The sequence below is a fragment of the Equus caballus genome, chromosome 28 (assembly GCF_041296265.1).
Source record: "Equus caballus isolate H_3958 breed thoroughbred chromosome 28, TB-T2T, whole genome shotgun sequence".
NCBI classification, from domain to species: Eukaryota; Metazoa; Chordata; class Mammalia; order Perissodactyla; family Equidae; genus Equus; species Equus caballus.
This window is the reverse complement of record NC_091711.1, coordinates 41,736,133-41,750,369: the sequence shown is the minus strand read 5'-3', so window position 1 is coordinate 41,750,369 and position 14,237 is coordinate 41,736,133. Positions and strand designations below refer to the sequence as shown.

Below are 14,237 nucleotides of genomic sequence, written 5' to 3'. Positions count from 1 at the left end.
TCTGCACGCCCCCTTCCCACCGGCTGTCCAGTCCTAGGGAAGGCTCAAGCCCCGCTGACCCAACAGTTGGCAGCGAGGTGTCTTAGCAAGACCAGAGCCACGCCCTGGCATCCCTGCCTGCCCGGAGCACCCCCAAACCAGCCACACGCACACCCTCCAGACTTTGTAGCTGTTTTTATTATTAATATTATCTTCTCCTTTAGGCATCCCTTTAAGGGTGAAATGAAATCCAACCATTTACAGAGAAAATGATTTCAGAATGTACATATTGATTTTCCCTTACAAAAAAAATAATACTATTATTATTATTCGTGTCTTTAAATTATACATTTCCCAGGGCCCTGCATTCTGCTTGGGCGAGTCCTATCTCCCCACCCCAACTGTCACCTTTGCCCCTAAAGCTCTCCCAACGCCTGCCCCAGGAACCAATGTGACCTGTGGGGGGGGTCCTTGAGTCTAGAGGTCACAGGGCCAGTGGTTCCCAGGAAAGAAATCTGGATATGGCGATAGGGCCAGCGGTATGCTGACGTTCACATTGTTTGGCTCCCCTCCATACTGGGGGAGTGGCCCATGGCTCCCCCACCCCCCAAAATTCCCAGTGTATGATGTGATCATTTTGAAACTCCCCAACCCCATGCCTGGCCCCCCACCCTCTGACAGCTGTCTTCTCCACACCATGGCCCTGGGTTGGAGGGTAGGCGGGGCCTGGCAGGTCTGGGCTCCTCCCCTCTCCTTCCCCGGCCCCTAAGCTGGTGAAACGGGAGGCCGAGGTGGGAGGGGGCATTTCCACCACAGCTGGGGGTGCCAGGGGCAGGGGGCGAGGAAGCCGTCAAGGAGGGAGGCCCCAGCTGGGGCTCAGGCACGATTCAGTCCCCAAAGACTGCCCATCCAGAGGGCCAGCAGCCGTGGCTGGGAAGAGCAGGCCTTGGCCTGGGCTTACCCACAGCCACAGGGACACCCTGACCTCTTGAGCCACTTCTCAGCCCCAAGAGGGACCAGAGAGGGAGGCTGCTGTAACTCCAAGGGAGGGGTTCCCAGGAGGGGGGGGCAGCAGAGCCCCCTCAGTCTGCTTCATGCCTACCCACCAGAGGCTGCTCCGTTGCCAGCTCCCCAGACCATGCCAGCCCCTGGCACTTCCCCAGACAGAGCCGTGGCACAGAAGACACGCTCCTCTCCTCAGGAAACCCCCAGTAAGACACTCAGGGAAAGTCCCAGCTGGAAGCTGGGGGGACAAGGTGGAAAGAATGTGGTTGGGGCCAGGAGGGGCTGGGGAGGTAGTGAGCTCTCAGCATTCCTTGGACTGAAAGACAGACAGACAGACAGACAGACCCCCCCATCAGCCTTGCTTTCCCGGCTCCCTAAGGGCTTTCTGCCTCAGTCATTTTGGGGAGCTGCAGGAGGTGTGGCCACAGGCTCCAGGTCCTGAGGAAGGGTAGCCTGGGCCCTGCTCCCAAATCCACACACAAGCCTATATGTACAGGGACACCCCAACACAGACACATCACAAGGACACACCAAGCATGCACCCATGCCCATAAATACACACACACGCGCACAGACACATACGGTTCCACAGGCAGGCTCTGTATCTGGGCACCTCTGGGCAGACATCCGAGGGAGCCTCAAGGAGGGGGGCACCTCCTCTTCCCACAGCTGCAGGCTCTCCCTGCACCCAGCCCTGGGCTGGCAGCAGGGTCAGGCGCAGGTTGTTCTGAGAGCTCTGAACACAAGAGCAGGATCCTTTGACTTCAACAGTCATTCCGACCCTCTCGCCCCTCCCCCTGTGCCAGGGACGCTCCTCACCCCCCACCCCTCCTCTCCTCCTCCTTTAACAAGAGAACTCCCAGGCTGAGGCTGGGTACACGGCCGCCCAGCTGAAGACTACCTTTCCCAGCTTCCCTTGCAGCTACTGTGGCCACGTGACTAAGTCCTGGCCAGTGAGATGCGATCAGAAGTGACTGTGCCATCTCTTAACAGGAAACGGTGTGCACTTCCCTTGCCTTTCTCTGCCTCCCCGGGCTTGGATGCACATGTGATGGTGGGAGCTGGAGCAACCCCTCCATCCCAAATTGGATGGTGTGTATGAAGGGAAGCAGTGTGTCCCACCAGCCCTGGACCTCTCCCTCTGGACTGTTCTTGGAAACAAGCTCACCTTGCTTAAACCACTGTGTTCTGGGGTCTCTTAATTACAGCAGCTTAGAATCTACTCAACGAATACACCCCCCGCCTCCAGGAGGCACACTAAGGGCAATGAGATGACATATAACTGGCTTTAACATCCCTCTTAGGCCAGCCTCGTGACCCCTTTCTGGTTCCCCACCAGCCCCAAGGAAGGGCACGAGGGTGACTCCCCCTGAGATGGTGGAGAGTCTCCCCCGACTCCTCACCCCTGACCTTAGGTCCGACCTGCTGGCTCCCAGCCCACCCCGAGACCTGGACTCCAGGCCTGGCAAGGACTGAGTGGGCAGCCCACAAGACAGCAACAGAGAAAGGGAGAAGGAACGTCAAGGCCAGGTTTGAAACCCAAAGGAAGACTCCTGGGCTTCCCCAAGCCCCACACCCGTCAGCTCAGGAGGGGCCGGGGAGGTGCCATGGGGGCAGTGGTGTCCTGTGGGGCAATGGGGGGGGGGTCTCAGCTCCCTCCGGCCCAACACTCCTGAGGACCCCGCAGAGCCTCCATCAGCGCTTCCTCCCAGCTCAGTGCCGTTCTCCACACACACCCCCACCACCACCTTGAGGTCCCCTCTTCCTCCTGGACCCAAACGCCTCTATCTACAGAGGCCCAGGACTTCCTGGAGTCCCCCTTGCCCAGTGCAGTTCTGAAGCCCCAGGAGGTCAAACAGGTGGGCTTCTCCCGGGTGGGGGCGGCAGCTCTGACCCGGCTGCCCTGGGGAGCTCCTGCAGGCTCCCTCCCCCCGCCCGCCCTCCCCTGCTACCCTGTAACCATCATGCACTCTCGCTGGCACCTCCAGCCACAGCGCTCTCGCTGGCCGAAGGACCACACTCCCCTCTCCTGACAGGAAGGATGTTTTGTGAGCTCACAGGCCTGATCCTGAATCACAAGGCCTTACCTGGGAGGACGCCCCCACCCATCCACTGCTGGTCCTCCCAAGAACCAGCCAGATGACAGAGGGAGGCAGGAAGACGACAGGAGAGGGCGCCGCCCACCGCCACCCTCGCCGTGCCGCTGGCCGTGTAAGATCATGCAGCCTTAGCCTTCGACCGTGTCCAATTTGCCCCTAGCAGATGGCCTTCCCTCGGGACCCTTGTTGCGCTGCCCAGCCTCCTCCGCGCTCTTGGGCTTCTGGTAGGGGTTGTCCAGCAGGTAGCGGAACTGGTCGTAGTTCTTGAGCAGGTACTTAGGGGCGTACATGTGCTCGCTGGGGTCGGCGGGGGGGTACTCCTGCTGCGTGCCGTCAAACCAGCCCCCGGTGCGGATCAGACCCCGGATGTAGTTGAGGTCCCGCTTGTCCTCATAGTCTCCCCAGCGGGGGAAGTCGCCGTTCTGGGCGGACACGAGCTTGAAGTAGATGCCCTCGGGCGTGAAGCACCAGGAGCAGTGCCAGCCGGCGAAGTGCAGGGGGCTGCCGAGCGACCACTGCACCAGGATGTGGCCGGTGCGGTTCTCGTACTGCCGGAAGTTGGGCATGGTGTAGTACTGGCGGCGGCGCAGGCGGATGCCGTCCAGCCCGTACACCGTCTGCAGCATGTCCACCGTGCAGCCCGACACCACCTCCAGGGTGCCCGGCTGCTTCCAGAAGAAGCCGTACAGCGACTTGCGCATGTGGAAGGCGAAGGGCTCGGTCCAGCCGTCGTAGAGCTTGAGGAAGAGCACGCCGTCGCGCGCGGGGATCTCGTCGGCGTCGTCGATGATGAAGACGTCGTCGGGCCGCAGGTTGCGCAGCCGGGACACGCCGTCCTGCGTCAGGAAGGTGCGCAGGTAGTCGTCGGCGATCCAGCCGTCCTGCCGCCCGCCCAGCGGGAAGTGGTCCAGGAAGACGTACAGCACCTTGTGCCGGATGTACTCGAACGTGCCGTTGGTCAGCATCTCCCGGAACTTGAGCGGCCGCGGCTCCCCGTAGGCCGTGAAGTTGGACTCGCACACCACGAAGGCGTCCACCACGTCGCCCAGCTCGTGGAAGCGCACGTCCAGCAGGTCGAACTCGTGGTTGATGTTGATGGCGTTGATGACGCGCCGCGGCACCTCCCGGGGCACCAGGCGCTCCTTGGTGGGCAGGTTGGAGTGCTGCACCACGGTGGGCACGCCGCAGCTCGGCCCGTGCCAGCCCGGCAGGCACACGCACTCCACCCACTTGCGCCGCGCGCCCCCGCGGCCGCCCGCGCGCTCCCGGGCGCTCAGCAGGTGCCGGGCCGGGCCCCGGGCCGAGGAGCCCCCGTCGCCCCCCTCCGCCTTCTCCTCTGGCCGCCCCAGGGGGGGCTTCTCTAGCATCTTGGTACCTGGTTTGAAGCAGACGCCCCCGGCTTTGGTGCGGACGAAATACTCGGTGGTGTCCTCGGGCAGCACGAAGTACATGCGGTGGAGCTCCTCCGTGGCCTTGCTTGGCGGCAGCGGCTGGAGCAGGGGCGAGTGGGAATAGAGTGGGGTCCGCAGCAGGTCCGGGCTACCCGGCTCCGGGCTGGCCTGGGGCGTGACGGGGGCATTGTTCCAGAAGAAGCTGGACACGAGGTTCGGGCTGAGGGAGGCCAGTTCTCGGGGGAAGGTGACATAGGACAGGGTCTTAAAGAAGTGCAGGAAGGAGATGAGGCACAGGCCGGCCATACAGAACATGAGGAACAGCTTATAGCGTCTCATCTTCATCCTGCAGGGAAGAGGGAGACAGTGGACGGGTCAGGGGTCTGCAGACCTGGCGGGCGGAGCCCGGGGCTCTTCTCCTAGGAAGGGGCCTGAGGATGCCTTTGCTGGCACCCTGTTTGAATGTCCTGGCCAGTGCCCGATGTCACTGCATCAAGTCACCTCCAGCCCTCAGCGGTCAAGCCTGCTGTACCGAGCACCCCTGGAAACTCTCCTCCTGGCTCAGGACACCCCTGCTCCCACAGCCCTTCCCCCGAGACCACCAGGCCACCGCACATCCCCCTCTGCAGCCTGCTCCCCCACCTGGCCCGCCCTCCCTGAGTGGACCAGCTGCATTGCTAGGCTTTGCTCCAGGAACAAAGTGCATCCTGGGAAAAGCTCGACCCTGCAGTGCAGAAGCTGCCCCAGAGGGCTCACAGGCCCCCGAGAGGCGGGGAGCCGGCTGTGGACACCGGGCCCCTGCCCTGCCCTGCCCTGCCCAGGTGCTGTCCTTGTCTGTCCGTCCTTCCTTCCTTCCAGACAAATCTTTTTCATACCTTTTCACTGAAAAAATTCACAGGCTTCAAGGGATGACACTTAATTCTAACATATTTGAAGAATAAAACCAAGTAAAAGTTCCCCTGCATTCCCCCCGCCCTGTGCTGGACTGACGTCCAGGCAGAAACAATTTGATCCGTTTGAGATGTATCACTGGTTTATATGCAACTCTTATGTTCTTGGTTTAATAGCTTTCACAAATATTATCTATCGGACGCTAGGTGCAATCAGTTTTTCCTCCATCAATGGTAGAGATTTTCACATCAGTAGAAATAAATCTGCCACTTCCTTTTAAAGGTCACATACAATTCCAGGGTTGTGTCGAATGAATCGCTGTCTGCTCCTGAGTGAGTCAGGAATGGAACCATGCTCCCCTCACTTGCGTGGTTTAACTTATCAGATAGTTTATGGCTGTGGACTGGGGACACGGTTTTCACAATTTAAGTAGACTATTTTAGAGTATTTGTAGCTTATCAGAAAAGGTGCCAAGATAGAGCAAAGGGTCCCCTTCCACCCCTCACCCAGTCTCCCCTCGTTTGACATCTTACACGACCACAGCACATTTGTCACAACTGGGAAACTGAAACGGACGTGTGACTATTAACTAAATCTCCACCCTTTATTCTGACGTGCTGTTTATCTGATGAATCTGTGCAGCCAGGGAGCACTTCTGGCTGGAGCCAGCAGCTCAATGTGTGCTGGACCCAGGCGGGGCAGGCAGGCAGTCACAAAGCAGGGCCACGACTCCAGGCGGCTCGACTTCTGTGCTACACGCCCTCCCCAGCCTCACCTTTGTGAGGAGTCCTGAGCACACGAGCGAGGAACAGTCAGTCACCAATCCCGCTGGCCAGGGTGGGACTGCTCTCGGTCCAAGATGTTCCCCTCCTCCAGTTGAAGTACCTGGCCCTCCTGGAGCCTGCCCGCGGTGGCTGGCACAGCTGACTGCAGGCAGGACAATCGGGGGTGGGGGCCTGGCCTCTGCTAAATGTCAGCCGTCCCAGGGCAGGGCCGGGGCTGGTCCCCACTGGCTTTTGGGAAGGCGGGAGGCAGGGCTGCTCCTCAGCAACATTCTGAAGTGGGTCTCCTGGGCTCCTCTCTCCACAGTGGACTCCAGCCCTGCTCTGACAAAGCGAGGCAGGGAGACCCAGCCGGCAGGGTGTGGACAGGCCGAGGGGTGGGGCCTGATCCAGGCAGGTGGACAGGCGTTCTTGCCATGGCCAGGACCAGGCAGAAGGCAGCACTGCCAACTGAGGTCAGCACGGCAGAAGCCTCGAGAGGGACCCACACAAGGGGCTTCAGGACCTGGCAAGGCAGCCCCGATCCTTCTGGCAGACTGTTTTCCTCCCACTTCTGCTTCTGTGGGGCACACCCCAATCCCAGCCCTCGTTGGACGACTGACCCGTGAGCTGGGCAGGGCAGGGCCTGGCTGCGTCTCAGACCAAATCCTCCAGCAGCAACGAACACAGGCCTTAGCTGGTAAGAGCAGCTCAGGGAGGCAAGCGAACGCCCTGCCTGGTGCAATGGGGCCCCTGTGGCTCTGCCGTGGTCACCTTGACCCAGCTGCCCCACGGCTCTCCAGCCAGGCTGGCTTTCAGGATCTGGTAACAATTGGCGGGCTGTGCCCTTGGGAGCACAGACTCACCAAAGCCTGGAATCTCCCTTTGACTCACAGGGGCCTTTAGGCATAGGCCCCTTGATGAGGCCCCAGCCTGGCTTGCTGCTGAGAATCATGGAACTGAGCATGTTTCCCTTGTCACTCAGGCTGCTAGGAAGCTCAAAAATGCACGGTGGTCAGCCCAGAGCAAGTCAGTACCTCTCAGACCACATTTTCTGGGACACCATTGCTCATGGCTGCCTGTATTTTTTTTTTAACTCTTATTCTTCTGGCCTAATTCCTTTTTCTCTTATCTTCATGTGTTTTAACTAGTGCTTCAAATACACCCTTTTGACTGAGAGGCATATAAATAGGAAACTGAATAAATAAATAAGCATTCGCATCCAGGGTCTCAATCACCCTGGGAGGTCATGTAACTGCTCTGTTTTTACAGATGGGGAAATTGAGACTCAGCAAGATGACAAGACTTTCCCCAAAGGACAGTAAGAAGGTGGCCGAGTCAGGACTTGAGCTGTTCTGTTTCCGAGCCAGAGCCTCTCTCCCTCCTTACAGCTGAGACCGAGTCCCTGCCTAGTGGCCCGGCTGTGGGCTAAAGCTGCGAAACCACATTAGGCCCAGCTGGCAGCATTTCTCCCTCCATTATATTTCATTGAGAAACCCTCAGGTGTAACCATGAAGCTTCTAAGCCAGCCACTGTCCTGAGCACACTGCACAAGCAACCTCACTGGGTCCTTCCAACACAAAGCAGGTACCACTGTCGCCCCATTTTACAGGCGAGGAGACTGAGGCCAGGAAGCTGATGGCACATGCTCAGTGTCACACAATTAGCAAGGATCAGGCTCGATTCTGTGGGGTCAATAGTGGAAATTCATCCCGTGGTAAAGCTGTTGGGCCCCTTCCATCTGCCAAGTTCAACCCAAGCGGGGTGACAGGGGCCCCACGAAGAGTCCACCAGTGACCAGTGAAGACATCCAGGGGGTGGAACAGCCACGATCGCCTTGGACCACACAACACCCCGCAGGCTGCTCCCACAGCCCGTCATCCGTTCACACAGCAGCCACCTGTTGAGAGCCCGCCATGTGGCCGGCACTGTGCCAGGCCTGGGAGCACAGGGGACGAGGTGGACAAGAACCCCCGCCCTCGTGGAGCACACACGGGGCTAAGCAGGGCAAGGAGACGGAACAAACGGAGAATAAGTGAGTCAGGTAACATCATGCATTAGACAGAGTCATGCTCTGGAGAAAAATGAAGCCATGCAAAGGACAGGAGGGGTGGCTCAGTGACCAGCAGGGTGGTCAGGGCAGGCCGCACGGGGAAAAGCGAGACTTGAAGAAAGGGAGGGTGCAGGGGATGAAGGTTCCAGGCAGAAGGAACAGCCGGAGTCAGGAGGAGGGTGGACGGGAAGGAGATGGCGGGCCCAGACCACGCAGAGCCTGGGGCCACAGCGGGGACCGTGGCTCCCATGGGGGATGCTGAGCGGAGCAAGGACATGACCTGACTTTGGTCTGAACAGGCTGACTCGGGCTGCTCTGTTGAACAGACTGTCGCCTTAAGGGCGGGGCAGGGAGAGCGAGAGGAGGCTGCTGTGATGTCCAGGGGAGACTGGGGTGGCCTTAAGTTCAAAGTGTGAGCGAGGAGTCCAATACGGTGGCTCCAGGACCCAGAAGGATGGAGTAGCCCCTGACTAGGGCGGAGGCCACCCCTCCCCACCCAACAGCCTTCGTGGATGGAGGCAGTGAATGGCAGAGCCCGGCAGACACTGAGGCTGAGTGAAGGGCGTGGCCACCGTCACACAGCTGGCTAACGGCAGAGCCTGGCTGTAACCTTGGTCTCTGGATCAGAATGTCAGGTCCCTTCCACAGTATGCTCCATCTAGAAGCTTCACAGAATGGATGGGGGCAAGGCGAGCAATGCTTCAGATGTGAGGTCCCCCGAGGCTCTGGGAGTGGGAGCTGCGGGTGGGCACTGTCCAGTCCACCACTGCCCACCCCCACCCCATGCTTCCCAGGAAACATCAGCTAGAGCTCCTCCAGCAACTCGGGACCCGGGGTGGGGCGTGGTGGTCAGGACCTGCCTAGAGAAGCAAGCTTAGCTGAGGAAGGACTGGGGGTCTCCCAGGGGCTGGGCCGTTGCCCTCTGAGGACAGACCCGTCCTGTCTCTCTCCTGCTGCGGCTGATTCTCCGGCAGCTCAGAGGCCACACGAAGGCCTTCACTCAGGTCAATAAAATTCACGGAGTATCTCTCGGGTGCCTGCTTTGCGCCAGAGCCGGCCTCCTTCTGCCCCAGGCCTGAACCTGGACTGCGCCCTCCCAACCCTCTTCCTGACTCCCCACAGGGAGCACTGAACCGTCATCTGGGTTCATATGGCCACTGTGAACCTGAGCCTCATGCTCACTTGGCCTCTCCAAGCCTCAACTCCTCCATCTAGAAAATGGACATAACCATTCCTGTCCTGCCCACTTCAAAAGGGACACACAATCAGAGAGGCCAACCCACAGCCCTGTCCCTTTCCCAAGGCTCGCCATGCTGGGCTCTTCTCCCCCGACATCTGTCTCCCTAGCTGGACCACGAGCTCGCCGGGGCAGGGAGCTGTACACAGCAGGTGCTCAACAAGAGTGCCCTGCACAGCCCTGGGCCTGCTGACCATGCTCACCATCGCTTCCACGTGCACGACTGCAGCACCAGACTGCCCGGTTCAAATCCTGGCTCTGCCATTTTCCTGTCTGCACGGCCTTCGGCAGATTAACCACCTTCCTCTTTTTTCTCATCTACAAACTGAGGGTCCAATAATAACCCACCTAAAGTTTCCAGCACATAGTCAGCGCCCAATAAGCTTTCACTCTTCTTATGGCTATTACTCTTCCCCAGCCTGGCAGAGAGGAGGGAGAGCCTTCAGGCGGGGGCACAGCATGAGCAAAGACTCAGAGGGGAGCCCCTGGCAGGGCCTGGGCCCCGGTGGGTGCTGTCCTGTCTCAGAGCAGCAAGGAGCAGAGTAGGGGCTCAGGAATTGAGCCCGGGCAGACCCTGAGCCTCCCGGGGCGTGGGCTGGGAAACAGCACCCCGCTTCCTGGGGCTCCAGGGGAAGAGGGAAGAATAGCAAGGCCCTCAGGAAGCCTCTCTAGAAGGACCCCCGCCCCCCATGCTCCGTGAGTTGCCACCAGCCCCAGGGGCTGGGGTCTCCTGCATGAAGTCAGTAGCGGATGGGCTGAGTGCTTCCTGGGAGCCAGATAATCATGGCTGCAGGAGGCTGAGGCTGCCCCTGACCCAGGATGGTGGCAGCACGAGCCCACCCGGAGCCTCCTCCCTGTGCTGACTTGCAGCCGTGGCCATGCCCAGAAGGTCTCGGCTGGGCAGATTTTCCTCCTTCCCTCCCTCTTCCCACTTCTCTCTGCTCCTGCTCTTGCCCTTTTTCCTTGGGCTCTCCTTGGAAGGCTGATGGGGTGAGAGAAGGAAGCAGATGACCCCAAACCCCATGGCTCAGCCACGAGCTCAGGGGCGGGCTCAGGCTGAGTCCAGTGGGGGCTCCTGGCCAGAGAGAAGACAGGTACTTCCTGGAGATGGCAGGCTGTGACCTCGGGGTGGGCCAGGCGGGCGGCAGCCTCCTGGGTGCAGACACACCCTGACAGCTGTCACCAGCCTGACAGGAGCCTCCCGTGGAGCTCTCCGTGGTCCTGAGCTCCCCTGCGCTGACCAGGGTCCTAGCTCGGCCTGGGGGTGCCCTCAGCCGGCCTCACCCCGGCCCTTGCCAGCCTCCTCTGTGGTTCAGTGGCTCATATCCTAACTGCCACTTCCCTTGTCTGACACCCTCTGGCCTCCCTTCCCCACCTGCCTCATGACACCTGACTCCTGACGTCTCAGCTCTGGGACAGCCATGGGATACTCAACTCCTCTAGCTGGGAGAAGGGCCAGCTGTGGTCTGTGTCGGACACAAAGTAGGTGCCTAGGGCACTTTTGCGACATCCATGGGGGGACACCTTAGAGCCCACCCTCAGTCTCCACTCCTGGGCAGGAATCCGCCCATCCTCAACCCCTCGTCCGGAGCACCTCTGGGGATGGACCCTACCACCTCTCGAGGAGTTAGCACATCTGCTTGAAAGGGCACCTTGACCGTGAGCCGAAGCCCTCCTCCCTGTGCTCCACCCCAGTCCAGGCCTGCCCCACCCAACCCCAGGGCTCTGCCCGCCTCCCTCAGGAAGGCAGGAGATGCATCTGTGCAGCAAACTCTGCATGGAGTTTCCATGCAGCTCCTGAGACCCAGGGCAGGCCAGTGGTTATGATGTTGGATCTGAACACTGCTTCTGACCTTGGCAAGAGACTCTATCTCTCCGTGCCTCAGTTCCCCTCTCCGTAAAATGGAGGGATAACAGTCTCTATCTCATGAGGCTGTTGTGAGACTCAAACGAGTTACTCCATGGAAGGGACTAGTGGCCGTGCCCAAGCACACAGCCGATGCTCAGTAGTACTGGCCTCCATTGTCACTGGAAGTTGGGAGGATTGGCGTGAAGCCCAGCCCTGTGACTTACTAGCTGTGCGCCCTCAGGCAAGTTACTTGGCCTCTCTGGGCCTCAGTCTTCTCAGATGTGGGAGGAAGATGTCATCCTCTCCCTTGCAGTCCTGTGGGAGACCTGGACGAGCTGTGGTGTCAAAGAATCCTGCCTGGAGCCTGGCACGTGGTAGATGATCTGAAACGCCTGTTTCCTTCCTCCCACTGGGTTTCCTTCCAGACGACCAAACACAGACGACCCCACTGAACATGCCAGGCTTTGCTCCTGGCCGGCTTCGTTAAAGGCCTGGGCCAACGGGGGGCTGCTTACCACTGGCACCCACCACCCTACAGGGCATTTCTGTGACTCACTGAGATTTCAGGACCCGAGGCCAGAACCCAAAGAATCTGGAGCCCCCTGGAGGGTGACTTCACCCCAGACCAGTGCCCCTGCCAAGTGGCCATCTGGCTCTGCTTGTCCACTTCTTAGTGGCACCGATTCCGAGCCCTTTGGGCTGCTAGGAATTCTGCCTTCTGTTGGCCCTAATCAGCCTCCCTGAGTTTCCGCATCCTTCCTTTGGGTTAAGCAGAGCAAGTCAGCATCTCAAGGATCAGAAGTCAGCAACCACCTCCCGCTGACTCTGGCACTAAATAAGGGTCCTTCCAATGTGAGGTTCCACAATCCCACGTGGAGAGACGGGCAGAGGAGGTGGCTACAGAACATGACCGATTCCAGAGTTCCGGCAAGATGCGGGGAACAACTCATACTGTGTTTATTTCTTCACCTCTCCTCATTTTATTCGTTCCTTCCGTTTGTATCCATCAGGCAGGGCTCCACAAGGGTCAAGCCTACACGCACGCCTCACTCTACAGCCAACGCATCATCTAGGCTGTGGGTGAACATTTACCAAGACGCTGTGGGCCAGGCACGGTCTCTGCGAGGGCTGAGCAGACATTAGGGGTTGATTCACGGGGAAGCCTGGAGGCAGGTATGTGTGTCTCCGTTTTGTAGGTGAGAAAATGGAGGCTGCAAGAGGTTAAGCTACTTGCTCAGCCACACAGGCCTTGTGGGAGTGAAACAGATGGAAACCGAGACTCCCCGGGCGCCCTGCACCTGCTGAGAGGTGGACCGGGGGCCCAGAGGGGCTTCAGATTTGGGGGTCCTGCTCCATGAACAGCCCAGCCAAAGAGGGTCTGGTGTCCCATGACCCCCAGGCCCCAGGAATTCTGCTCCCCTAGCACTTCCCAGAGGGAAGGAGTCGGCTTGAGGGGCCAGCCCTGGCCAAGGACCCCATCTGTCCCAGGTGACCAGAGTCCTGGCAGACCCCGTTCATGAGGGAGCAGGTGGGACAGTGGCTACTGCTCTCATCCCCAGATAAGGACACCAAGGCCCAGAGGGGAGAGGCAGGGCTCCAGTGGAGCCAGTTCTTGGACCAGCCAGATGGGGCACCAACGCCACCGGAATACCCACCTTCCCTGGGCATGAGGGTCTGCCCCCCACTCTCTCTGCTGGCTCAGCTCTGGGGTGGGGACCTGGCTAAAGGCTCAGGCCAAGACCCATGCCCAGAAGCCCTTTCCATGGAGAACCCTGTCCCTCCCCACTCCACAACCAGCCCCTGTGGCCTGGCCCTCTCCCCTTCCTCCAAACCCGGCCCCCTCACTCCACCTGATCCCAGGCCCCTGCCAGCCGCCTGAGAACTTCCCCACAGAGCAGCTGGCACGTGTCTGGGAAAGTTGGTTCCCAAGACTGGGACCCACCCTCAGCTTCCTGGGGCCTCTTCCCCTTTCCACACTGGTCATTGGCCCACCCAGAATGTCAGCTTCCGGTCCCCAGAGGCCCATGGGCAGTGAAGACACAGAACATTTCCACCATCCCAGAATGTTCTATTGGACATCACTGCAGGCTAAACAGATGAGTCACCCTCGGGTACCAGCTAATGGGGTGGCTGAGCTCATAGCCTGCGGTGGTTCCCACCATCCAGCACTCAGGGCCGTTGTGACCCCAGCCTCCGGAGACCTGCCCCACCTTGCCTTATTCACGTTCACATGACCGTTGTCACACGCGTAAACATGTGCCAGCTGTCGGCTGGGGGTTTATGCAGACTTCACCCTCAGAACCACCCTCGGAGGTGGGAATTATTATCCCCATTTTACAGATGAGGAAACTGAGGCTCAGAGAGTGAAGCAACTTGGAGAACATTCCTCTGCTCACCTGTGCAACCTACTGATCTCCAGGGCCTGAGACCCACTCGGCCTCCACTTAAAGAAGGTGGGGCAGGGCACAGGGGAGGCTGGCCTCGGCCTCCGGCCACTGAAGGCGCTGAGTGGAGACCCCAGGAGCCTGTGCCTGGGGGTGACCCAAATGTTAGCTTCCAGAGCCATCCAACAGCACGCTCTGTGCCGGTGGAGCCCTCTAGGCCGGCACGGTCTGAACCACCAGCCCGCACGCGTGGCTCTTGAGCACTCGAGATTGACTGGGGAGACTGAGGAACTAATTTGTAACTTAATTTCATTTTAATTTTAGGTTTAATAGCCACGTGTGCTGGTGGCTAATGACCTGGACGGGGCAGGTATAGACCCGACACAGGAGAAAGGAGGCAGAGAGCCAACTTCTACTGCGGGAGTGGTAGGGCTGGATGCGGGAGGAGGCAGAGGGCCGAGCTGACGGGGACCACTCATCACGGGGGCCCAGCGGCAGTGCTGGGAGAGAGAGGCAGCCCGTGTCCCACGCGGTTTGCTGCGGGAGGCCGGCAAGAGGGCAGGCTGGAGCGTGGTCGCGGGCAGTCCC

At 59.7% G+C, this 14,237-nt stretch overlaps 1 protein-coding gene across 3 annotated transcripts in view; it reads right to left on the bottom strand.

The window, feature by feature from the left end:
- Positions 1-159: 159 nt before the first annotated feature.
- Positions 160-14,237, bottom strand: part of MGAT3 (beta-1,4-mannosyl-glycoprotein 4-beta-N-acetylglucosaminyltransferase) — a 31,879-nt gene continuing 17,801 nt past the window's right edge. For 2 of the 3 annotated variants that reach the window (XM_023631823.2, XM_014736838.3), the window contains exon 2: positions 160-4,820. In XM_023631823.2, coding sequence (XP_023487591.1) covers positions 3,212-4,819 — 1,608 coding nt within the window. In that variant the 5' untranslated portion in view covers position 4,820 and the 3' untranslated portion in view covers positions 160-3,211. Of the gene's footprint in view, positions 4,821-6,140; positions 6,162-14,237 lie in introns of those variants that run through there. The other variant, XM_070254212.1, reaches the window with a different exon arrangement.